General features: G+C 51.4%; 6 protein-coding genes across 6 annotated transcripts; all 6 read right to left on the reverse strand.

Moving 5' to 3' along the window:
• Positions 1-609: 609 nt before the first annotated feature.
• Positions 610-2,205, reverse strand: LOC133765402 (ubiquitin carboxyl-terminal hydrolase 17-like protein 13). The gene is made up of 2 exons (XM_062198968.1): positions 2,181-2,205; positions 610-2,090 (listed from the first exon to the last, which is right to left on the reverse strand). Exons 1-2 carry the CDS (start codon positions 2,203-2,205, stop codon positions 610-612), a joined length of 1,506 nt encoding a protein of 501 aa, XP_062054952.1.
• Positions 2,206-4,464: 2,259 nt separating this feature from the next.
• LOC133765403 (ubiquitin carboxyl-terminal hydrolase 17-like protein 13) lies at positions 4,465-6,060 on the reverse strand. The gene is made up of 2 exons (XM_062198969.1): positions 6,036-6,060; positions 4,465-5,945 (listed from the first exon to the last, which is right to left on the reverse strand). The coding sequence occupies exons 1-2, from the start codon at positions 6,058-6,060 to the stop codon at positions 4,465-4,467; spliced, it is 1,506 nt and encodes a 501-aa protein (XP_062054953.1).
• A 2,236-nt stretch (positions 6,061-8,296) lies between these two features.
• LOC133765404 (ubiquitin carboxyl-terminal hydrolase 17-like protein 13) lies at positions 8,297-9,892 on the reverse strand. Its single transcript, XM_062198970.1, has 2 exons — positions 9,868-9,892; positions 8,297-9,777 (listed from the first exon to the last, which is right to left on the reverse strand). Exons 1-2 carry the CDS (start codon positions 9,890-9,892, stop codon positions 8,297-8,299), a joined length of 1,506 nt encoding a protein of 501 aa, XP_062054954.1.
• A 2,269-nt stretch (positions 9,893-12,161) lies between these two features.
• LOC133765405 (ubiquitin carboxyl-terminal hydrolase 17-like protein 13) lies at positions 12,162-13,757 on the reverse strand. The gene is made up of 2 exons (XM_062198971.1): positions 13,733-13,757; positions 12,162-13,642 (listed from the first exon to the last, which is right to left on the reverse strand). Exons 1-2 carry the CDS (start codon positions 13,755-13,757, stop codon positions 12,162-12,164), a joined length of 1,506 nt encoding a protein of 501 aa, XP_062054955.1.
• Positions 13,758-16,008: 2,251 nt separating this feature from the next.
• On the reverse strand, positions 16,009-17,604 carry LOC133765407 (ubiquitin carboxyl-terminal hydrolase 17-like protein 13). Its single transcript, XM_062198972.1, has 2 exons — positions 17,580-17,604; positions 16,009-17,489 (listed from the first exon to the last, which is right to left on the reverse strand). The coding sequence occupies exons 1-2, from the start codon at positions 17,602-17,604 to the stop codon at positions 16,009-16,011; spliced, it is 1,506 nt and encodes a 501-aa protein (XP_062054956.1).
• Positions 17,605-20,130: 2,526 nt separating this feature from the next.
• On the reverse strand, positions 20,131-23,632 carry LOC133765408 (ubiquitin carboxyl-terminal hydrolase 17-like protein 13). The gene is made up of 2 exons (XM_062198973.1): positions 23,608-23,632; positions 20,131-21,350 (listed from the first exon to the last, which is right to left on the reverse strand). Exons 1-2 carry the CDS (start codon positions 23,630-23,632, stop codon positions 20,131-20,133), a joined length of 1,245 nt encoding a protein of 414 aa, XP_062054957.1.
• Between the last annotated feature and the right edge of the window lie 933 nt (positions 23,633-24,565).

The raw sequence follows: 24,565 nt of genomic DNA on the forward strand, positions 1-24,565 counted from the left end.
CAACCACAAACGGTGGCAATTCTGGAGCATTAAGGGCTCCTGTTCAGTAGCATGGGATGACCACACAATGTTGTTGATGCTTAAAGACAACGGTTGATTTCCAGAGGCTCCTAGGAGGTCAAACGAAACTGCCAGGGACTGTGACAACCTGAGGCCATACCTTGTGGTAAGAGAGAGGGCCATGAGGTTCGGTTCGCCCTGGCTATTGACTTCGAGAAATCTGTCACCAGACTTCCATGAGAGGTGATGGAGAGGAAAGCATGAAGCATTGTGGTTTGTAGCCCAACGAGAAGGAGGCCGGTACTCCCCATCTTTCTCAGCGGCATCAGAATGCCTTCATGAAGCACAGAGTTCTGTGCCTGCAATCTCAACAATCGCTTAGTGACACGCGGTAAAAATCACATCTCTATCCAACCTTGTGGCCTCACACAAAACACAGTGTCTCAGCCCTTGCAAATGCAGGAGACATATCCATTTGGTTCCAACCTAAGATTCCAATTCCCCCTTAGGACAGTTAATAAGGACAAACCCTTTGCACTTGCAACTCCAAACACGGAACTCGTGCACTGTCACCCAACCACATAACCGGGACGTACTCTTTCACTAACATCACCGGAACAGCAACAACAGAGGCCTCTTGGCATGTTTGTTCTTCCTCTTGGGGGGTTTGCTCCTTCCTCCCAGACGAGGGAGGTTGCCAGGATTCATGGCCACCTGCTCAGTGATGTGCCCAGCTGCCCCGTGCAGCAGGGACCTTTCCTGGTCAGGATGATGCTTCCTCATCCCTGCGGCAGATCTTACCTGGTGAATGACGATCGCATTGCCAGGCAGCGTGGGCTCCACTGTCCTGAGGCTGAGTGCGCTTGTTGGTCGGTTCTGGGCTCGGAGGGATTGCCACTGATCGAAGGTGAATTCCTGAGTTGTTTGCTCCAAGTGCTCCTCGGACTCTGCAGCTTCACTAGGGGAAGGCCTTTCCAGCTCTCCTGGTGTGTGCTGGCCGTGTGTGTTGTCAGCCTCAAAGTCGGATGGTCCCCTGCCTGGAGACACTGTCCCACGTTCTCCTCCAAATCCACTCTTCTGCACATAAAACAGCACGTAGGCCCTTTGATTCAGGACACAAGTGATGTCACAGGCAGTTACCTTAGCGTCATCCATTTTATACCAGTGGCCAGTGCCAGCTTTGACATAGCAGAAGTAGTGTCCTGATTGACACCTGCGGCCAACATGGACGAGAACCGCATAGAGAACATAGTGCAGTGGCCTCCCGTTCTGCTGAGACATGTAAGGTCTCATGTCCAGGCACTCGGGATAGTGCACTTGTCCTCCGAGTTTCTCACCCGTGAAAGCAGAAAACCGTTTCAATACCAAGAGAAGCACGTCGCCAGCCGATTGCAAGGTGAGTGTCTTGGAAGCAGCTGTCTTCTTTAGGCAGGTAGCACAGTGATAGGCGTTTTCTCCATCCAGCTCTTCAGGTTGCACCAAGTGCTGCAAAGCTTGCTCCACACTGTCGGCTGTCTGGATATCCAACGCGATCTCCAGGTAAGGGTCCAAGGTGTCTGAGATGCCTTGGCACTGGAGACATTGGATTTGAGACCTCCAGTGTCCTCCAAATAGCTGCTGGGATGGAGCTTTGTCCTCTTGGGGAGCCACCCCGTTCATGAGCCCAGGCAGACCTGCTGCCTTCAGGACATCCAGAGCAAACATCAGAAATTCGTGGGCGTCTTCCTGCCTGTTTGTGTGAAAGCCAGCAGCCAGCACTTGACAGGGCTGGATCACGTCCCCAGGACTGTGGAGGGCCCCGAGAAAGTGAGTTTCCACGGCACACAGAATGCAGCGATCCGCGCGACGGCAGCTTTGAGAATGCACCTGGGACAGCATATAGTTGGCGAGGGGTGGGGTATACGTGAGACACTGCAGGGCTGCATTCAGGTAGCAGGTGTTGCCCGTATTCTGCAGACCGGCCCCAATGCCATAAGGTCTCTTCCAGCTGCAGCTCAGAGAAGCTCCTCCACTGGCAGCCAGATGGGTCGGCCCCGAAGCCAAATCACTTTGCAGCTGGAGCTCTTTCTGAGGTGAGGCTGGTGATTTCCCTGGGAGACAAACACCACAATGAGCATCATCCCCATCGGAGTTAGAATGTGCAAGTGGGAGTTTGTGCAAGTCATTCAAGTGGAACTCACCTTCCTTGAGAGGTGAAGCAGCCATCATGTCTCCAGGAGCCACTGTCACAAGGCAGCAAGATGCTTCCGTCTCTCAGACTGTCCTCCAAGGTTCACCCGGCCGGTCCTCTCCCCGCACCTTTTCTAGTCCACACTGCACGCCACACCCTGGACCTGCTACAGGACCCACCCATCAGCTTCCAGCCCTTCATGGGATTAGGGGCCTTAGGGTGTGGTCTCACGCCCTGACAGCCTCTGGGCCTTTAGCCACTTGATTACACTACCTGGGGAAGATGCATGTGAAGGATACGGCTTTCATCTGCCTTGTGGGACTTGGTTGCCATGATGTGCTTCTGGGTGCCTTGGAGTTCTTCAAGGAACACAAAGAAGAATGCTGCAGAGACTGATGGCTGAAAGCAGGTTGTTGTGTTTCTTTTTTGGAGCCCTAATAAAGGAACATTTTCACTTTTTTTCGTTTTGCAATTATTTACATATTCTCCAAAGAAGCTTTTGAGGTATGGAATACAACCCTTCCAACCCTTCTCTTCATTCATCTGCCATTCCCCGTCCCATTCTCCACTACGATATATTTTCTTCTTTGTAAATGTGTATTTATTTATTTGAAAGCTAGTGTTACACAGATCGAGGAGAGGCAGAGTGAGAGAGAGACAGAGAGAGAGAGAGAGAGAGAGAGAGAGAGAGAGAGGGTTCCATCCGATTACTCCCTCCCCAACTGGCCCCAACGGCCAGAGCTGCACCAATGCGGAGCCAGGAGCTAGGAGCTTGCTCCATGTCTCCCATGCGGGTACAGGTGGCCAAGGGCTTGGGCCATCTTCTCCTGCTATCCAAGGCCATAACAGAGAGCTGGATTGGAAGTGGAGCAGCCGGGTCTCAAACCAGCGCCCATATGGGTTGCCGGCGGCATTTCAGGACAGGGCGTTAACCCACTGCACCACAGCCATGGCCCCTATACTACCTTTCTAAGATTTACATATCAATTTTAAAAGTGCAGTTAATTAGAGGCACTGGGAGGGACGCAAGAAGGGATTAGGAGTGAAAGAGATAGAGATCGAGAGATCGAGAGATCGAGAGAGAGAGAGAGAGAGAGAGAGAGAGAGAGAGAGATTGTCCTTCCACTGGTTCATTCCCGAAATTGCCACGACAGGCGAGCTGTGCCTATCCACATCCTTGAGCCAGGAGCTTCTTCCAGGTCTCCCCTGTAGGTACAGAGGCCCAAGGTTGTCAGCCACCTTGTCCTGCTTTTCCAGGCCATAACAGAGAGCTGGATCGGAAGTCAAGCAGCTGGCTCTCGAACCAGTGCCCATATGGGATCCCAGCACGGCAGGTGGCAGCTTTACCTGCTATGCCACGGTGCTGGCCCCTCCGTGATGTGTTGATACGTGCTTCCATTTCTGAAATGAAACAAAGAAGAACGCTGGAAAGACTCATCGTTGAAACTAGGTTTCTTTATTGGGTAAACCCTTAGAAAGGCATACTTTAATTTCCTTGTTTTAGGTTTACAGTTTGTAATGGTTTCCTTTATTTCAAACATGGCACACACACACACCCACACACCCACACACTCACAAACACCTGTTTGAAAACACATTTCACAGTTAACTCTCATAATGCAATTCATTAAGGACAGAGGTCCTGTGTGGAGGTTAGTACACTGTGATTTCCGTTGTGAATTTAACAACCACAAACGGTGGCAATTCTGGAGCATTAAGGGCTCCTGTTCAGTAGCATGGGATGACCACACAATGTTGTTGATGCTTAAAGACAACGGTTGATTTCCAGAGGCTCCTAGGAGGTCAAACGAAACTGCCAGGGACTGTGACAACCTGAGGCCATACCTTGTGGTAAGAGAGAGGGCCATGAGGTTCGGTTCGCCCTGGCTATTGACTTCGAGAAATCTGTCACCAGACTTCCATGAGAGGTGATGGAGAGGAAAGCATGAAGCATTGTGGTTTGTAGCCCAACGAGAAGGAGGCCGGTACTCCCCATCTTTCTCAGCGGCATCAGAATGCCTTCATGAAGCACAGAGTTCTGTGCCTGCAATCTCAACAATCGCTTAGTGACACGCGGTAAAGCTCACATCTCTATCCAACCTTGTGGCCTCACACAAAACACAGTGTCTCAGCCCTTGCAAATGCAGGAGACATATCCATTTGGTTCCAACCTAAGATTCCAATTCCCCCTTAGGACAGTTAATAAGGACAAACCCTTTGCACTTGCAACTCCAAACACGGAACTCGTGCACTGTCACCCAACCACATAACCGGGACGTACTCTTTCACTAACATCACCGGAACAGCAACAACAGAGGCCTCTTGGCATGTTTGTTCTTCCTCTTGGGGGGTTTGCTCCTTCCTCCCAGATGAGGGAGGTTGCCAGGATTCATGGCCACCTGCTCAGTGATGTGCCCAGCTGCCCCGTGCAGCAGGGACCTTTCCTGGTCAGGATGGTGCTTCCTCATCCCTGCGGCAGATCTTGCCTGGTGAATGACGATCGCATTGCCAGGCAGCGTGGGCTCCACTGTCCTGAGGCTGAGTGCGCTTGTTGGTCGGTTCTGGGCTCGGAGGGATTGCCACTGATCGAAGGTGAATTCCTGAGTTGTTTGCTCCAAGTGCTCCCCGGACTCTGCAGCTTCACTAGGGGAAGGCCTTTCCAGCTCTCCTGGTGTGTGCTGGCCGTGTGTGTTGTCAGCCTCAAAGTTGGATGGTCCCCTGCCTGGAGACACTGTCCCATGTTCTCCTCCAAATCCACTCTTCCGCACATAAAACAGCACGTAGGCCCTTTGATTCAGGACACAAGTGATGTCACAGGCAGTTACCTTAGCGTCATCCATTTTATACCAGTGGCCAGTGCCAGCTTTGACATAGCAGAAGTAGTGTCCTGATTGACACCTGCGGCCAACATGGACGAGAACCGCATAGAGAACATAGTGCAGTGGCCTCCCGTTCTGCTGAGACATGTAAGGTCTCATGTCCAGGCACTCGGGATAGTGCACTTGTCCTCCGAGTTTCTCACCCGTGAAAGCAGAAAACCGTTTCAATACCAAGAGAAGCACGTCGCCAGCCGATTGCAAGGTGAGTGTCTTGGAAGCAGCTGTCTTCTTTAGGCAGGTAGCACAGTGATAGGCGTTTTCTCCATCCAGCTCTTCAGGTTGCACCAAGTGCTGCAAAGCTTGCTCCACACTGTCGGCTGTCTGGATATCCAACGCGATCTCCAGGTAAGGGTCCAAGGTGTCTGAGATGCCTTGGCACTGGAGACATTGGATTTGAGACCTCCAGTGTCCTCCAAATAGCTGCTGGGATGGAGCTTTGTCCTCTTGGGGAGCCACCCCGTTCATGAGCCCAGGCAGACCTGCTGCCTTCAGGACATCCAGAGCAAACATCAGAAATTCGTGGGCGTCTTCCTGCCTGTTTGTGTGAAAGCCAGCAGCCAGCACTTGACAGGGCTGGATCACGTCCCCAGGACTGTGGAGGGCCCCAAGAAAGTGAGTTTCCACGGCACACAGAATGCAGCGATCCGCGTGACGGCAGCTTTGAGAATGCACCTGGGACAGCATATAGTTGGCGAGGGGTGGGGTGTACGTGAGACACTGCAGGGCTGCATTCAGGTAGCAGGTGTTGCCCGTATTCTGCAGACCGGCCCCAATGCCATAAGGTCTCTTCCAGCTGCAGCTCAGAGAAGCTCCTCCACTGGCAGCCAGATGGGTCGGCCCCGAAGCCAAATCACTTTGCAGCTGGAGCTCTTTCTGAGGTGAGGCTGGTGATTTCCCTGGGAGACAAACACCACAATGAGCATCATCCCCATCGGAGTTAGAATGTGCAAGTGGGAGTTTGTGCAAGTCATTCAAGTGGAACTCACCTTCCTTGAGAGGTGAAGCAGCCATCATGTCTCCAGGAGCCACTGTCACAAGGCAGCAAGATGCTTCCGTCTCTCAGACTGTCCTCCAAGGTTCACCCGGCCGGTCCTCTCCCCGCACCTTTTCTAGTCCACACTGCACGCCACACCCTGGACCTGCTACAGGACCCACCCATCAGCTTCCAGCCCTTCATGGGATTAGGGGCCTTAGGGTGTGGTCTCACGCCCTGACAGCCTCTGGGCCTTTAGCCACTTGATTACACTACCTGGGGAAGATGCATGTGAAGGATACGGCTTTCATCTGCCTTGTGGGACTTGGTTGCCATGATGTGCTTCTAGGTGCCTTGGAGTTCTTCAAGGAACACAAAGAAGAATGCTGCAGAGACTGATGGCTGAAAGCAGGTTGTTGTGTTTCTTTTTTGGAGCCCTAATAAAGGAACATTTTCACTTTTTTTCGTTTTGCAATTATTTACATATTCTCCAAAGAAGCTTTTGAGGTATGGAATACAACCCTTCCAACCCTTCTCTTCATTCATCTGCCATTCCCCGTCCCATTCTCCACTACGATATATTTTCTTCTTTGTAAATGTGTATTTATTTATTTGAAAGCTAGTGTTACACAGATCGAGGAGAGGCAGAGTGAGAGAGAGACAGAGAGAGAGAGAGAGAGAGAGAGAGAGAGAGAGAGAGAGAGAGAGGGTTCCATCCGATTACTCCCTCCCCAACTGGCCCCAACGGCCAGAGCTGCACCAATGCGGAGCCAGGAGCTAGGAGCTTGCTCCATGTCTCCCATGCGGGTACAGGTGGCCAAGGGCTTGGGCCATCTTCTCCTGCTATCCAAGGCCATAACAGAGAGCTGGATTGGAAGTGGAGCAGCCGGGTCTCAAACCAGCGCCCATATGGGTTGCCGGCGGCATTTCAGGACAGGGCGTTAACCCACTGCACCACAGCCATGGCCCCTATACTACCTTTCTAAGATTTACATATCAATTTGAAAAGTGCAGTTAATTAGAGGCACTGGGAGGGACGCAAGAAGGGATTAGGAGTGAAAGAGATAGAGATCGAGAGATCGAGAGATCGAGAGAGAGAGAGAGAGAGAGAGAGAGAGATTGTCCTTCCACTGGTTCATTCCCGAAATTGCCACGACAGGCGAGCTGTGCCTATCCACATCCTTGAGCCAGGAGCTTCTTCCAGGTCTCCCCTGTAGGTACAGAGGCCCAAGGTTGTCAGCCACCTTGTCCTGCTTTTCCAGGCCATAACAGAGAGCTGGATCGGAAGTCAAGCAGCTGGCTCTCGAACCAGTGCCCATATGGGATCCCAGCACGGCAGGTGGCAGCTTTACCTGCTATGCCACGGTGCTGGCCCCTCCGTGATGTGTTGATACGTGCTTCCATTTCTGAAATGAAACAAAGAAGAACGCTGGAAAGACTCATCGTTGAAACTAGGTTTCTTTATTGGGTAAACCCTTAGAAAGGCATACTTTAATTTCCTTGTTTTAGGTTTACAGTTTGTAATGGTTTCCTTTATTTCAAACATGGCACACACACACACCCACACACCCACACACTCACAAACACCTGTTTGAAAACACATTTCACAGTTAACTCTCATAATGCAATTCATTAAGGACAGAGGTCCTGTGTGGAGGTTAGTACACTGTGATTTCCGTTGTGAATTTAACAACCACAAACGGTGGCAATTCTGGAGCATTAAGGGCTCCTGTTCAGTAGCATGGGATGACCACACAATGTTGTTGATGCTTAAAGACAACGGTTGATTTCCAGAGGCTCCTAGGAGGTCAAACGAAACTGCCAGGGACTGTGACAACCTGAGGCCATGAGGTTCGGTTCGCCCTGGCTATTGACTTCGAGAAATCTGTCACCAGACTTCCATGAGAGGTGATGGAGAGGAAAGCATGAAGCATTGTGGTTTGTAGCCCAACGAGAAGGAGGCCGGTACTCCCCATCTTTCTCAGCGGCATCAGAATGCCTTCATGAAGCACAGAGTTCTGTGCCTGCAATCTCAACAATCGCTTAGTGACACGCGGTAAAGCTCACATCTCTATCCAACCTTGTGGCCTCACACAAAACACAGTGTCTCAGCCCTTGCAAATGCAGGAGACATATCCATTTGGTTCCAACCTAAGATTCCAATTCCCCCTTAGGACAGTTAATAAGGACAAACCCTTTGCACTTGCAACTCCAAACACGGAACTCGTGCACTGTCACCCAACCACATAACCGGGACGTACTCTTTCACTAACATCACCGGAACAGCAACAACAGAGGCCTCTTGGCATGTTTGTTCTTCCTCTTGGGGGGTTTGCTCCTTCCTCCCAGACGAGGGAGGTTGCCAGGATTCATGGCCACCTGCTCAGCGATGTGCCCAGCTGCCCCGTGCAGCAGGGACCTTTCCTGGTCAGGATGATGCTTCCTCATCCCTGCGGCAGATCTTGCCTGGTGAATGACGATCGCATTGCCAGGCAGCGTGGGCTCCACTGTCCTGAGGCTGAGTGCGCTTGTTGGTCGGTTCTGGGCTCGGAGGGATTGCCACTGATCGAAGGTGAATTCCTGAGTTGTTTGCTCCAAGTGCTCCCCGGACTCTGCAGCTTCACTAGGGGAAGGCCTTTCCAGCTCTCCTGGTGTGTGCTGGCCGTGTGTGTTGTCAGCCTCAAAGTCGGATGGTCCCCTGCCTGGAGACACTGTCCCATGTTCTCCTCCAAATCCACTCTTCCGCACATAAAACAGCACGTAGGCCCTTTGATTCAGGACACAAGTGATGTCACAGGCAGTTACCTTAGCGTCATCCATTTTATACCAGTGGCCAGTGCCAGCTTTGACATAGCAGAAGTAGTGTCCTGATTGACACCTGCGGCCAACATGGACGAGAACCGCATAGAGAACATAGTGCAGTGGCCTCCCGTTCTGCTGAGACATGTAAGGTCTCATGTCCAGGCACTCGGGATAGTGCACTTGTCCACCCAGTTTCTCACCCGTGAAAGCAGAAAACCATTTCAATACCAAGAGAAGCACGTCGCCAGCCGATTGCAAGGTGAGTGTCTTGGAAGCAGCTGTCTTCTTTAGGCAGGTAGCACAGTGATAGGCGTTTTCTCCATCCAGCTCTTCAGGTTGCACCAAGTGCTGCAAAGCTTGCTCCACACTGTCGGCTGTCTGGATATCCAACGCGATCTCCAGGTAAGGGTCCAAGGTGTCTGAGATGCCTTGGCACTGGAGACATTGGATTTGAGACCTCCAGTGTCCTCCAAATAGCTGCTGGGATGGAGCTTTGTCCTCTTGGGGAGCCACCGCGTTCATGAGCCCAGGCAGACCTGCTGCCTTCAGGACATCCAGAGCAAACATCAGAAATTCGTGGGCGTCTTCCTGCCTGTTTGTGTGAAAGCCAGCAGCCAGCACTTGACAGGGCTGGATCACGTCCCCAGGACTGTGGAGGGCCCCGAGAAAGTGAGTTTCCACGGCACACAGAATGCAGCGATCCGCACGACGGCAGCTTTGAGAATGCACCTGGGACAGCATATAGTTGGCGAGGGGTGGGGTATACGTGAGACACTGCAGGGCTGCATTCAGGTAGCAGGTGTTGCCCGTATTCTGCAGACCGGCCCCAATGCCATAAGGTCTCTTCCAGCTGCAGCTCAGAGAAGCTCCTCCACTGGCAGCCAGATGGGTCGGCCCCGAAGCCAAATCACTTTGCAGCTGGAGCTCTTTCTGAGGTGAGGCTGGTGATTTCCCTGGGAGACAAACACCACAATGAGCATCATCCCCATCGGAGTTAGAATGTGCAAGTGGGAGTTTGTGCAAGTCATTCAAGTGGAACTCACCTTCCTTGAGAGGTGAAGCAGCCATCATGTCTCCAGGAGCCACTGTCACAAGGCAGCAAGATGCTTCCGTCTCTCAGACTGTCCTCCAAGGTTCACCCGGCCGGTCCTCTCCCCGCACCTTTTCTAGTCCACACTGCACGCCACACCCTGGACCTGCTACAGGACCCACCCATCAGCTTCCAGCCCTTCATGGGATTAGGGGCCTTAGGGTGTGGTCTCACGCCCTGACAGCCTCTGGGCCTTTAGCCACTTGATTACACTACCTGGGGAAGATGCATGTGAAGGATACGGCTTTCATCTGCCTTGTGGGACTTGGTTGCCATGATGTGCTTCTGGGTGCCTTGGAGTTCTTCAAGGAACACAAAGAAGAATGCTGCAGAGACTGATGGCTGAAAGCAGGTTGTTGTGTTTCTTTTTTGGAGCCCTAATAAAGGAACATTTTCACTTTTTTTCGTTTTGCAATTATTTACATATTCTCCAAAGAAGCTTTTGAGGTATGGAATACAACCCTTCCAACCCTTCTCTTCATTCATCTGCCATTCCCCGTCCCATTCTCCACTACGATATATTTTCTTCTTTGTAAATGTGTATTTATTTATTTGAAAGCTAGTGTTACACAGATCGAGGAGAGGCAGAGTGAGAGAGAGACAGAGAGAGAGAGAGAGAGAGAGAGAGAGAGAGAGAGAGAGAGGGTTCCATCCGATTACTCCCTCCCCAACTGGCCCCAACGGCCAGAGCTGCACCAATGCGGAGCCAGGAGCTAGGAGCTTGCTCCATGTCTCCCATGCGGGTACAGGTGGCCAAGGGCTTGGGCCATCTTCTCCTGCTATCCAAGGCCATAACAGAGAGCTGGATTGGAAGTGGAGCAGCCGGGTCTCAAACCAGCGCCCATGTGGGTTGCCGGCGGCATTTCAGGACAGGGCTTTAACCCACTGCACCACAGCCACGGCCCCTATACTACTTTTCTAAGATTTACATATCAATTTGAAAGGTGCAGTTAATTAGAGGCACTGGGAGGGAAGCAAGAAGGGATTAGGCGTGAAAGAGATAGAGATAGAGATAGAGATAGAGAGAGAGAGAGAGAGAGAGAGAGAGAGAGAGAGAGAGAGAGAGATTGTCCTTCCACTGGTTCATTCCCGAAATTGCCACGACAGGCGAGCTGTGCCTATCCACATCCTTGAGCCAGGAGCTTCTTCCAGGTCTCCCCTGTAGGTACAGAGGCCCAAGGTTGTCAGCCACCTTGTCCTGCTTTTCCAGGCCATAACAGAGAGCTGGATCGGAAGTCAAGCAGCTGGCTCTCGAACCAGTGCCCATATGGGATCCCAGCACGGCAGGTGGCAGCTTTACCTGCTATGCCACGGTGCTGGCCCCTCCGTGATGTGTTGATACGTGCTTCCATTTCTGAAATGAAACAAAGAAGAACGCTGGAAAGACTCATCGTTGAAACTAGGTTTCTTTATTGGGTAAACCCTTAGAAAGGCATACTTTAATTTCCTTGTTTTAGGTTTACAGTTTGTAATGGTTTCCTTTATTTCAAACATGGCACACACACACACCCACACACCCACACACTCACAAACACCTGTTTGAAAACACATTTCACAGTTAACTCTCATAATGCAATTCATTAAGGACAGAGGTCCTGTGTGGAGGTTAGTACACTGTGATTTCCGTTGTGAATTTAACAACCACAAACGGTGGCAATTCTGGAGCATTAAGGGCTCCTGTTCAGTAGCATGGGATGACCACACAATGTTGTTGATGCTTAAAGACAACGGTTGATTTCCAGAGGCTCCTAGGAGGTCAAACGAAACTGCCAGGGACTGTGACAACCTGAGGCCATACCTTGTGGTAAGAGAGAGGGCCATGAGGTTCGGTTCGCCCTGGCTATTGACTTCGAGAAATCTGTCACCAGACTTCCATGAGAGGTGATGGAGAGGAAAGCATGAAGCATTGTGGTTTGTAGCCCAACGAGAAGGAGGCCGGTACTCCCCATCTTTCTCAGCGGCATCAGAATGCCTTCATGAAGCACAGAGTTCTGTGCCTGCAATCTCAACAATCGCTTAGTGACACGCGGTAAAGCTCACATCTCTATCCAACCTTGTGGCCTCACACAAAACACAGTGTCTCAGCCCTTGCAAATGCAGGAGACATATCCATTTGGTTCCAACCTAAGATTCCAATTCCCCCTTAGGACAGTTAATAAGGACAAACCCTTTGCACTTGCAACTCCAAACACGGAACTCGTGCACTGTCACCCAACCACATAACCGGGACGTACTCTTTCACTAACATCACCGGAACAGCAACAACAGAGGCCTCTTGGCATGTTTGTTCTTCCTCTTGGGGGGTTTGCTCCTTCCTCCCAGACGAGGGAGGTTGCCAGGATTCATGGCCACCTGCTCAGCGATGTGCCCAGCAGCCCCGTGCAGCAGGGACCTTTCCTGGTCAGGATGATGCTTCCTCATCCCTGCGGCAGATCTTGCCTGGTGAATGACGATCGCATTGCCAGGCAGCGTGGGCTCCACTGTCCTGAGGCTGAGTGCGCTTGTTGGTCGGTTCTGGGCTCGGAGGGATTGCCACTGATCGAAGGTGAATTCCTGAGTTGTTTGCTCCAAGTGCTCCTCGGACTCTGCAGCTTCACTAGGGGAAGGCCTTTCCAGCTCTCCTGGTGTGTGCTGGCCGTGTGTGTTGTCAGCCTCAAAGTCGGATGGTCCCCTGCCTGGAGACACTGTCCCATGTTCTCCTCCAAATCCACTCTTCCGCACATAAAACAGCACGTAGGCCCTTTGATTCAGGACACAAGTGATGTCACAGGCAGTTACCTTAGCGTCATCCATTTTATACCAGTGGCCAGTGCCAGCTTTGACATAGCAGAAGTAGTGTCCTGATTGACACCTGCGGCCAACATGGACGAGAACCGCATAGAGAACATAGTGCAGTGGCCTCCCGTTCTGCTGAGACATGTAAGGTCTCATGTCCAGGCACTCGGGATAGTGCACTTGTCCACCCAGTTTCTCACCCGTGAAAGCAGAAAACCGTTTCAATACCAAGAGAAGCACGTCGCCAGCCGATTGCAAGGTGAGTGTCTTGGAAGCAGCTGTCTTCTTTAGGCAGGTAGCACAGTGATAGGCGTTTTCTCCATCCAGCTCTTCAGGTTGCACCAAGTGCTGCAAAGCTTGCTCCACACTGTCGGCTGTCTGGATATCCAACGCGATCTCCAGGTAAGGGTCCAAGGTGTCTGAGATGCCTTGGCACTGGAGACATTGGATTTGAGACCTCCAGTGTCCTCCAAATAGCTGCTGGGATGGAGCTTTGTCCTCTTGGGGAGCCACCGCGTTCATGAGCCCAGGCAGACCTGCTGCCTTCAGGACATCCAGAGCAAACATCAGAAATTCGTGGGCGTCTTCCTGCCTGTTTGTGTGAAAGCCAGCAGCCAGCACTGGACAGGGCTGGATCACGTCCCCAGGACTGTGGAGGGCCCCGAGAAAGTGAGTTTCCACGGCACACAGAATGCAGCGATCCGCGTGACGGCAGCTTTGAGAATGCACCTGGGACAGCATATAGTTGGCGAGGGGTGGGGTGTACGTGAGACACTGCAGGGCTGCATTCAGGTAGCAGGTGTTGCCCGTATTCTGCAGACCGGCCCCAATGCCATAAGGTCTCTTCCAGCTGCAGCTCAGAGAAGCTCCTGCACTGGCAGCCAGATGGGTCGGCCCCGAAGCCAAATCACTTTGCAGCTGGAGCTCTTTCTGAGGTGAGGCTGGTGATTTCCCTGGGAGACAAACACCACAATGAGCATCATCCCCATCGGAGTTAGAATGTGCAAGTGGGAGTTTGTGCAAGTCATTCAAGTGGAACTCACCTTGCTTGAGAGGTGAAGCAGCCATCATGTCTCCAGGAGCCACTGTCACAAGGCAGCAAGATGCTTCCGTCTCTCAGACTGTCCTCCAAGGTTCACCCGGTCGGTCCTCTCCCCGCACCTTTTCTAGTCCACACTGCACGCCACACCCTGGACCTGCTACAGGACCCACCCATCAGCTTCCAGCCCTTCATGGGATTAGGGGCCTTAGGGTGTGGTCTCACGCCCTGACAGCCTCTGGGCCTTTAGCCACTTGATTACACTACCAGGGGAAGATGCATGTGAAGGATACGGCTTTCATCTGCCTTGTGGGACTTGGTTGCCATGATGTGCTTCTGGGTGCCTTGGAGTTCTTCAAGGAACACAAAGAAGAATGCTGCAGAGACTGATGGCTGAAAGCAGGTTGTTGTGTTTCTTTTTTGGAGCCCTAATAAAGGAACATTTTCACTTTTTTTCGTTTTGCAATTATTTACATATTCTCCAAAGAAGCTTTTGAGGTATGGAATACAACCCTTCCAACCCTTCTCTTCATTCATCTGCCATTCCCCGTCCCATTCTCCACTACGATATATTTTCTTCTTTGTAAATGTGTATTTATTTATTTGAAAGCTAGTGTTACACAGATCGAGGAGAGGCAGAGTGAGAGAGAGACAGAGAGAGAGAGAGAGAGAGAGAGAGAGAGGGTTCCATCCGATTACTCCCTCCCCAACTGGCCCCAACGGCCAGAGCTGCACCAATCCGGAGCCAGGAGCTAGGAGCTTGCTCCATGTCTCCCATGCGGGTACAGGTGGCCAAGGGCTTGGGCCATCTTCTCCTGCTATCCAAGGCCATAACAGAGAGCTGGATTGGAAGTGGAGCAGCCGGGTCTCAAACCAGCGCCCATGTGGGTTGCCGGCGGCATTTCAGGACAGGGCTTTAACCCACTGCACCACAGCCAAGGCCCCTATACTACTTTTCTAAGATTTACATATCAATTTGAAAGGTGCAGTTAATTAGAGGCACTGGGAGGGAAGCAAGAAGGGATTAGGCGTGAAAGAGATAGAGATAGAGATAGAGATAGAGATAGAGAGAGAGAGAGAGAGAGAGAGAGAGAGAGAGATTGTCCTTCCACTGGTTCATTCCCGAAATTGCCACGACAGGCGAGCTGTGCCTATCCACATCCTTGAGCCAGGAGCTTCTTCCAGGTCTCCCCTGTAGGTACAGAGGCCCAAGGTTGTCAGCCACCTTGTCCTGCTTTTCCAGGCCATAACAGAGAGCTGGATCGGAAGTCAAGCAGCTGGCTCTCGAACCAGTGCCCATATGGGATCCCAGCACGGCAGGTGGCAGCTTTACCTGCTATGCCACGGTGCTGGCCCCTCCGTGATGTGTTGATACGTGCTTCCATTTCTGAAATGAAACAAAGAAGAATGCTGGAAAGACTCATCGTTGAAACTAGGTTTCTTTATTGGGTAAACCCTTAGAAAGGCATACTTTAATTTCCTTGTTTTAGGTTTACAGTTTGTAATGGTTTCCTTTATTTCAAACATGGCACACACACACACCCACACACCCACACACTCACAAACACCTGTTTGAAAACACATTTCACAGTTAACTCTCATAATGCAATTCATTAAGGACAGAGGTCCTGTGTGGAGGTTAGTACACTGTGATTTCAGTTGTGAATTTAACAACCACAAACGGTGGCAATTCTGGAGCATTAAGGGCTCCTGTTCAGTAGCATGGGATGACCACACAATGTTGTTGATGCTTAAAGACAACGGTTGATTTCCAGAGGCTCCTAGGAGGTCAAACGAAACTGCCAGGGACTGTGACAACCTGAGGCCATACCTTGTGGTAAGAGAGAGGGCCATGAGGTTCGGTTCGCCCTGGCTATTGACTTCGAGAAATCTGTCACCAGACTTCCATGAGAGGTGATGGAGAGGAAAGCATGAAGCATTGTGGTTTGTAGCCCAACGAGAAGGAGGCCGGTACTCCCCATCTTTCTCAGCGGCATCAGAATGCCTTCATGAAGCACAGAGTTCTGTGCCTGCAATCTCAACAATCGCTTAGTGACACGCGGTAAAGCTCACATCTCTATCCAACCTTGTGGCCTCACACAAAACACAGTGTCTCAGCCCTTGCAAATGCAGGAGACATATCCATTTGGTTCCAACCTAAGATTCCAATTCCCCCTTAGGACAGTTAATAAGGACAAACCCTTTGCACTTGCAACTCCAAACACGGAACTCGTGCACTGTCACCCAACCACATAACCGGGACGTACTCTTTCACTAACATCACCGGAACAGCAACAACAGAGGCCTCTTGGCATGTTTGTTCTTCCTCTTGGGGGGTTTGCTCCTTCCTCCCAGACGAGGGAGGTTGCCAGGATTCATGGCCACCTGCTCAGCGATGTGCCCAGCTGCCCCGTGCAGCAGGGACCTTTCCTGGTCAGGATGGTGCTTCCTCATCCCTGCGGCAGATCTTGCCTGGTGAATGACGATCGCATTGCCAGGCAGCGTGGGCTCCACTGTCCTGAGGCTGAGTGCGCTTGTTGGTCGGTTCTGGGCTCGGAGGGATTGCCACTGACCGAAGGTGAATTCCTGAGTTGTTTGCTCCAAGTGCTCCTCGGACTCTGCAGCTTCACTAGGGGAAGGCCTTTCCAGCTCTCCTGGTGTGTGCTGGCCGTGTGTGTTGTCAGCCTCAAAGTCGGATGGTCCCCTGCCTGGAGACACTGTCCCACGTTCTCCTCCAAATCCACTCTTCCGCACATAAAACAGCACGTAGGCCCTTTGATTCAGGACACAAGTGATGTCACAGGCAGTTACCTTAGCGTCATCCATTTTATACCAGTGGCCAGTGCCAGCTTTGACATAGCAGAAGTAGTGTCCTGATTGACACCTGCGGCCAACATGGACGAGAACCGCATAGAGAACATAGTGCAGTGGCCTCCCGTTCTGCTGAGACATGTAAGGTCTCATGTCCAGGCACTCGGGATAGTGCACTTGTCCTCCGAGTTTCTCACCCGTGAAAGCAGAAAACCGTTTCAATACCAAGAGAAGCACGTCGCCAGCCGATTGCAAGGTGAGTGTCTTGGAAGCAGCTGTCTTCTTTAGGCAGGTAGCACAGTGATAGGCGTTTTCTCCATCCAGCTCTTCAGGTTGCACCAAGTGCTGCAAAGCTTGCTCCACACTGTCGGCTGTCTGGATATCCAACGCGATCTCCAGGTAAGGGTCCAAGGTGTCTGAGATGCCTTGGCACTGGAGACATTGGATTTGAGACCTCCAGTGTCCTCCAAATAGCTGCTGGGATGGAGCTTTGTCCTCTTGGGGAGCCACCGCGTTCATGAGCCCAGGCAGACCTGCTGCCTTCAGGACATCCAGAGCAAACATCAGAAATTCGTGGGCGTCTTCCTGCCTGTTTGTGTGAAAGCCAGCAGCCAGCACTGGACAGGGCTGGATCACGTCCCCAGGACTGTGGAGGGCCCCGAGAAAGTGAGTTTCCACGGCACACAGAATGCAGCGATCCGCGTGACGGCAGCTTTGAGAATGCACCTGGGACAGCATATAGTTGGCGAGGGGTGGGGTGTACGTGAGACACTGCAGGGCTGCATTCAGGTAGCAGGTGTTGCCCGTATTCTGCAGACCGGCCCCAATGCCATAAGGTCTCTTCCAGCTGCAGCTCAGAGAAGCTCCTGCACTGGCAGCCAGATGGGTCGGCCCCGAAGCCAAATCACTTTGCAGCTGGAGCTCTTTCTGAGGTGAGGCTGGTGATTTCCCTGGGAGACAAACACCACAATGAGCATCATCCCCATCGGAGTTAGAATGTGCAAGTGGGAGTTTGTGCAAGTCATTCAAGTGGAACTCACCTTGCTTGAGAGGTGAAGCAGCCATCATGTCTCCAGGAGCCACTGTCACAAGGCAGCAAGATGCTTCCGTCTCTCAGACTGTCCTCCAAGGTTCACCCGGTCGGTCCTCTCCCCGCACCTTTTCTAGTCCACACTGCACGCCACACCCTGGACCTGCTACAGGACCCACCCATCAGCTTCCAGCCCTTCATGGGATTAGGGGCCTTAGGGTGTGGTCTCACGCCCTGACAGCCTCTGGGCCTTTAGCCACTTGATTACACTACCTGGGGAAGATGCATGTGAAGGATACGGCTTTCATCTGCCTTGTGGGACTTGGTTGCCATGATGTGCTTCTAGGTGCCTTGGAGTTCTTCAAGGAACACAAAGAAGAATGCTGGAGAGACTGATGGCTGAAAGCAGCTTGTTGTGTTTCTTTTTTGGAGCCCTAATAAAGGAACATTTTCACTTTTTTTCGTTTTGCAATTATTGACATATTCTCCAAAGAAGCTTTTGATGTATGGAATACAACCCTTCCAACCCTTCTCCTCATTCATCTGCCATTCCCCGTCCCATTCTCCACTACGATATATTTTCTTCTTTGTAAATGTGTATTTATTTATTTGAAAGTTAGTGTTACACAGATCGAGGAGAGGCAGAGTGAGAGAGAGACAGAGAGAGACAGAGAGAGACAGGGAGAGAGAGAGAGAGAGAGAGGGTTCCATCCGATTACTCCCTCCCCAACTGGCCCCAACGGCCAGAGCTGCACCAATCCGGAGCCAGGAGCTAGGAGCTTGCTCCATGTCTCCCATGCGGGTACAGGTGGCCAAGGGCTTGGGCCATCTTCTACTGCTATCCAAGGCCATAACAGAGAGCTGGATTGGAAGTGGAGCAGCCTGGTCTCAAACCAGCGCCCATATGGGTTGCCGGTGGCATTTCAGGACAGGGCGTTAACCCACTGCACCACAGCCATGGCCCCTATACAACTTTTCTAAGATTTACATATCAATTTGAAAGGTGCAGTTAATTAGAGGCACTGGGAGGGACCCAAGAAGGGATTAGGAGTGAAAGTGATAGAGATAGAGATAGAGATAGAGATAGAGATAGAGAGAGAGAGAGAGAGAGAGAGATTGTCCTTCCACTGGTTCATTCCCGAAATTGCCACGACAGGCGAGCTGTGCCTATCCACATCCTTGAGCCAGGAGCTTCTTCCAGGTCTCCCCTGTAGGTACAGAGGCCCAAGGTTGTCAGCCACCTTGTCCTGCTTTTCCAGGCCATAACAGAGAGCTGGATCGGAAGTCAAGCAGCTGGCTCTCGAACCAGTGCCCATATGGGATCCCAGCACGGCAGGTGGCAGCTTGACCTGCTATGCCACGGTGCTGACCCCTCCATGATGTGTTGATACATGCTTCCATTTCTGAAATGAAACAAAGAAGAACGCTGGAAAGACTCATCGTTGAAAATAGGTTTCTTTATTGGGTAAACCCTTAGAAAGGCATACTTTAATTTCCTTGTTTTAGGTTTACAGTTTGTAATGGTTTACTTTATTTCAAACATGGCACACACACACACCCACACAGCCACACGCTCACACACACCTGTTTGAAAACACAGTTCACAGTTAACTCTCATAATGCAATTCATTAAGGACAGAGGTCATGTGTGGAGGTTAGTACACTGTGATTTCAGTTGTGAATTTAACAAACACAAACTGGGGCAATTGTGGAGCATTAAGGGCTCCTGTTCAGTAGCATGGGATGACCACACAATGTTGTTGATGCTTAAAGACAACGGTTGATTTCCAGAGGCTCCTAGGAGGTCAAACGAAACTGCCAGGGACTGTGACAACCTGAGGCCATACCTTGTGGTAAGAGAGAGGGCCAGGAGGTTCGGTTCGCCCTGGCTATTGACTTAGAGAAATCAATCTGTCACCAGACTTCCATGAGAGGTGATGGAGAGGAAAGCATGAAGCATTCTGGGTTGTAGCCCAACGAGAAGGAGGCCGGTACTCCCCATCTTTCTCAGCGGCATCAGAATGCCTTCATGAAGCACAGAGTTCTGTGCCTGCAATCTCAACAAGTGCTTAGTGACACGCTGGAAAGCTCACATCTCTATCCAACCTTGTGGCCTCACACAAAACACAGTCTCTCATCCCTTGCAAATGCAGAAGACATATCCATTTGGTTCCAACCTAAGATTCCAATTCCCCCCGAGGACAGTTAATAAGGACAAACCCTTTGCACTTGCAACTCCAAACACGGAACTCGTGCACTGTCACCCAACCACATAACCGGGATGTACTCTTTCACTAACATCACCGGAACAGCAACAACAGAGGCCTCTTGGCATGTTTGTTCTTCCTCTTGGGGGGTTTGCTCCTTCCTCCAAGACGAGGGAGGTTGCCAGGGTTCATGGCCACCTGCTCAGTGATGTGCCCAGCAGCCCCGTGCAGCAGGGACCTTTCCTGGTCAGGATGGTGCTTCCTCATCCCTGCGGCAGATCTTGCCTGGTGAATGACGATCGCATTGCCAGGCAGCGTGGGCTCCACTGTCCTGAGGCTGAGTGCAATTGTTGGTCAGTTCTGGGCTTGGAGGGATTGCCACTGATCGAAGGTGAATTCCTGAGTTGTTTGCTCCAAGTGCTCCTCGGACTCTGCAGCTTCACTAGGGGAAGGCCTTTCCAGCTCTCCTGGTGTGTGCTGGCCGTGTGTGTTGTCAGCCTCAAAGTCGGATGGTCCCCTGCCTGGAGACACTGTCCCATGTTCTCCTCCAAATCCACTCTTCCGCACATAAAACAGCACGTAGGCCCTTTGATTCAGGACACAAGTGATGTCACAGGCAGTTACCTTAGCATCATCCATTTTATACCAGTGGCCAGTGCCAGCTTTGACATAGCAGAAGTAGTGTCCTGATTGACACCTGCGGCCAACATGGACGAGAACCGCATAGAGAACATAGTGCAGTGGCCTCCCGTTCTGCTGAGACATGTAAGGTCTCATGTCCAGGCACTCGGGATAGCGCACTTGTCCACCCAGTTTCTCACCCGTGAAAGCAGAAAACCGTTTCAATACCAAGAGAAGCACGTCGCCAGCCGATTGCAAGGTGAGTGTCTTGGAAGCAGCTGTCTTCTTTAGGCAGGTAGCACAGTGATAGGCGTCTTCTCCATCCAGCTCTTCAGGTTGCACCAAGTGCTGCAAAGCTTGCTCCACACTGTCGGCTGTCTGGATATCCAACGCGATCTCCAGGTAAGGGTCCAAGGTGTCTGAGATGCCTTGGCACTGGAGACATTGGATTTGAGACCTCCAGTGTCCTCCAAATAGCTGCTGGGATGGAGCTTTGTCCTCTTGGGGAGCCACCCCGTTCATGAGCCCAGGCAGACCTGCTGCCTTCAGGACATCCAGAGCAAACATCAGAAATTCGTGGGCGTCTTCCTGCCTGTTTGTGTGGAAGCCAGCAGCCAGCACTGGACAGGGCTGGATCACGTCCCCAGGACTGTGGAGGGCCCCGAGAAAGTGAGTTTCCACGGCACACAGAATGCAGCGATCCGCACGACGGCAGCTTTGAGAATGCACCTGGGACAGCATATAGTTGGCGAGGGGTGGGGTGTACGTGAGACACTGCAGGGCTGCATTCAGGTAGCAGGTGTTGCCCGTATTCTGCAGACCGGCCCCAATGCCATAAGGTCTCTTCCAGCTGCAGCTCAGAGAAGCTCCTGCACTGGCAGCCAGATGGGTCGGCCCCGAAGCCAGATCACTTTGCAGCTGGAGCTCTTTCTGAGGTGAGGCTGGTGATTTCCCTGGGAGACAAACACCACAATGAGCATCATCCCCATCGGAGTTAGAATGTGCAAGTGGGAGTTTGTGCAAGTCATTCAAGTGGAACTCTGTAGCCGTTGAATTCTCTACAATGTAGCAGTGGGTTCGTTTCTGAGAAGAGCAGCGTGGTGGGGGCAAGAGGCGCGGAGTCAATACACAGACCCCGGGAGTCCGGTGAGAGCAGGCTTGAGGCGAGCAGCCTGCAGACTCGTTTATTACAGTTGATACAAAGCTTATATAGCCAAGACCAGCCAATCTGGTCAAGGGGCGGTCTATACCCCAACCAATCACAGCCTGTTGCCAGGCAGTTTCCAGAGCCATCCAATCACAGCCTGTCGCCAGGCAGTTTCAAAGCCATTCCTGACTAACTGACGCTCGCTTGCCAGTGGCCACCTTGGCATGGCCTTCTCATTCCACTACATTTCCCCCTTTTCGTTTATTTTTGAGCAACGGGAGGCATGATTCTTGGCCATACCATTGTTGACCCCGTTTCCATGTGGTCTCCGTACGCAGCTGTGCCTGTCTTAGGTTGTCCCCCAGGGGATCTTACCCGTCGTTGACTAACCAGCGCTCAAATCGAGAGACCACAGGATTGCTTGCTCAGATAGGGGTAGGAATGAGGAATAATGGTTATCAGGAATGGCATGACCGCACACAGGCTGTGGGCTATTGGAGTGGCTGACCAGAGCTAGTGGGGTACACAATGGTAACAGATGTGGCTTTGGGCAGTTTCTTAGGGTAGGATGATAGGGCAGGTGCATCTGCTAACAAGGCGTAGTCTCGGTCTTGTTCAGCTGGTTCTGGTTGGCTGTCAGTTGCAGGCTTGATGTTTCTGGCTGGTACCCAAATGGGCTGTTCTGCATTCTCTGGAAAGACACAAGCATATCCTCGACCCTTGGTTAATAGAAGCCTTTTTACAGGCGTTGGAATCCAGGGCCTGAATTTTGCGTACACTTCAACATTAGCAGCAAACATGCTGATGGCATGGGATCTAGCGGCTGCGCTGAGAGCTTGGGGTGCCCGAGGACTGCCACAAATGTGGGGATCCTCACTGGGTGCAGATGGGATGACATTGCATGAGTTATTGCATAGAGGTCCTCTTAGTTCATCCCACGGGTATGTGGGGGGTAGCTGACTAGGCATTGCTACCTTGTTTGCTACGTTGTTTTTTTCACTGTCAGAGCTCTCTCTCCCTAAGTCATTAACCATTGTCTGTGAGACAGGGACCTGGAGTATCAGGCTCCTGTCACTCACAGATTCACTATCTTTGATAATCTGCACAGGATTCTGAGAGGGGGGTATCTTTCCCATGTCTGAGCGCTTAAGAGAGGCACGGTACGCCAACTCTAGCCAGAGGAAAGACACGTATAGCACTGCTACCGTAACAAAGCAAATTCCTAGCACCTCAGCTGTGGATGGCATTTTGTGGGAGGTTTCCCTATGCTAGACAAACAGATAGTGGTGTATCAGATCGTACGTATGTCCTGTGCTTAGTGGGGGACTTCCTTGATTTGTTAGGTCAAGGCCGTATGCCCACACGGTGTCTCCGGAGCGTCACCTCTCTCGAATGAGGGAAGATGACTTGGTTCCGAATTCTGGGATGATCAGTCCCTTATGTGAATTCGCCGGGCGAACCGAAAGTAAAAGGAGGAGCCGAGAAGCGACGTACGCTTCAGGGCGGTGTGTGCTAACCTGGGGTCACTTAGACCGAGGACAAGGACAAGGAAAGGGGCGTAGGAGGGGGTTCTGTGCTCACCCTCACAGAACCGAACAGCACACCAAACACCGAGGGGCCTACTTGCCGAAATCCAGGGGGGACCTCGCCGAGTCCGACACACTGTCTCTTTCTCAGTCACGTTGGCGCGCCAGATGTAGCCGTTGAATCGTTGAATTCTCTACAATGTAGCAGTGGGTTCGTTTCTGAGAAGAGCAGCGTGGTGGGGGCAAGAGGCGCGGAGTCAACACACAGACCCCGGGAGTCCGGTGAGAGCAGGCTTGAGGCGAGCAGCCTGCAGACTCGTTTATTACAGTTGATACAAAGCTTATATAGCCAAGACCAGCCAATCTGGTCAAGGGGCGGTCTATACCCCAACCAATCACAGCCTGTTGCCAGGCAGTTTCCAGAGCCATCCAATCACAGCCTGTCGCCAGGCAGTTTCAAAGCCATTCCTGACTAACTGACGCTCGCTTGCCAGTGGCCACCTTGGCATGGCCTTCTCATTCCACTACAGAACTCACCTTCCTTGAGAGGTGAAGCAGCCATCATGTCTCCAGGAGCCACTGTCACAAGGCAGCAAGATGCTTCCGTCTCTCAGACTGTCCTCCAAGGTTCACCCGGTCGGTCCTCTCCCCCCACCTTTTCTAGTCCACACTGCACGCCACACCCTGGACCTGCTACAGGACCCACCCATCAGCTTCCAGCCCTTCATGGGATTAGGGGCCTTAGGGTGTGGTCTCACGCCCTGACAGCTTCTGAGACTGAAATGGTTTTTTAGAATACCTAGGGAAGATGCAGTGTTCATGATTTGGGTTTCTTCTGCCTTGACCTCCTCACCTTTCTTTTGGCTATATCTTGAGAAGTGACTCAGTTCAGGTGCTTTTAGGAGAAGTGAAGATCTACTGGGTTTCAGGGTAGATTTCTGGATGGGTGGGTGACTTGTGAGGTCAGGATCCAAGACCATTGTGTCTTATTAGCTTTGTGGACAGGCATAGGCCTACTTGTTTTCTGTATGAAAAGACAAACACAAATAATAAGCTTGGGATTTCCTTAGCATAAATTGAAAATGAAAACAAATCAAATAAAATTAGGGAACACAATGCATTAAATTGAGTCACATTATAATGACAAACAGGCATTTGACGGAGGAATATGTAACTGCCCTTGTGATAATCAGAAATAAGGCAATGACACAATCAATTTGAAACATCTTGGATTTCAACAGTTCATGGAACTATGAAACAAGACTCTATATCATATTTGATGGAAACATTTTAAGTTACTGCAAAATATTTCCAAAATCATCATTCCACTTTTGAAGTCATCCTCATCATTTTGTGTCACCTAAAAAAGATAGTTTTTCAGATGGAAAAATGGTGGATGAAGGAGATGCCCTTGCACTGGGTTTCAGAGAAATGGTGAAGAGAATTGTGGAGGATGCATATAGCTGGCAGAGAATTGTAGAGAAAAAATCCCAGG

The sequence above is a fragment of the Lepus europaeus genome, chromosome 8 (genome assembly GCF_033115175.1).
Source record: "Lepus europaeus isolate LE1 chromosome 8, mLepTim1.pri, whole genome shotgun sequence".
NCBI classification, from domain to species: Eukaryota; Metazoa; Chordata; class Mammalia; order Lagomorpha; family Leporidae; genus Lepus; species Lepus europaeus.

Bases quoted from the DNA above. Each gene is read 5' to 3' on its own strand.
- LOC133765402 (XM_062198968.1), bottom strand. From the start codon at position 2,205: ATGGCTGCTTCACCTCTCAAGGAAG. The intron at 2,091-2,180 runs GTGAGTTCCACT...TTTGTCTCCCAG, and splicing joins TGCTTCACCTCTCAAGGAAG to GGAAATCACCAGCCTCACCT.
- LOC133765403 (XM_062198969.1), bottom strand. From the start codon at position 6,060: ATGGCTGCTTCACCTCTCAAGGAAG. The intron at 5,946-6,035 runs GTGAGTTCCACT...TTTGTCTCCCAG, and splicing joins TGCTTCACCTCTCAAGGAAG to GGAAATCACCAGCCTCACCT.
- LOC133765404 (XM_062198970.1), bottom strand. From the start codon at position 9,892: ATGGCTGCTTCACCTCTCAAGGAAG. The intron at 9,778-9,867 runs GTGAGTTCCACT...TTTGTCTCCCAG, and splicing joins TGCTTCACCTCTCAAGGAAG to GGAAATCACCAGCCTCACCT.
- LOC133765405 (XM_062198971.1), bottom strand. From the start codon at position 13,757: ATGGCTGCTTCACCTCTCAAGCAAG. The intron at 13,643-13,732 runs GTGAGTTCCACT...TTTGTCTCCCAG, and splicing joins TGCTTCACCTCTCAAGCAAG to GGAAATCACCAGCCTCACCT.
- LOC133765407 (XM_062198972.1), bottom strand. From the start codon at position 17,604: ATGGCTGCTTCACCTCTCAAGCAAG. The intron at 17,490-17,579 runs GTGAGTTCCACT...TTTGTCTCCCAG, and splicing joins TGCTTCACCTCTCAAGCAAG to GGAAATCACCAGCCTCACCT.
- LOC133765408 (XM_062198973.1), bottom strand. From the start codon at position 23,632: ATGGCTGCTTCACCTCTCAAGGAAG. The intron at 21,351-23,607 runs GTGAGTTCTGTA...TTTGTCTCCCAG, and splicing joins TGCTTCACCTCTCAAGGAAG to GGAAATCACCAGCCTCACCT.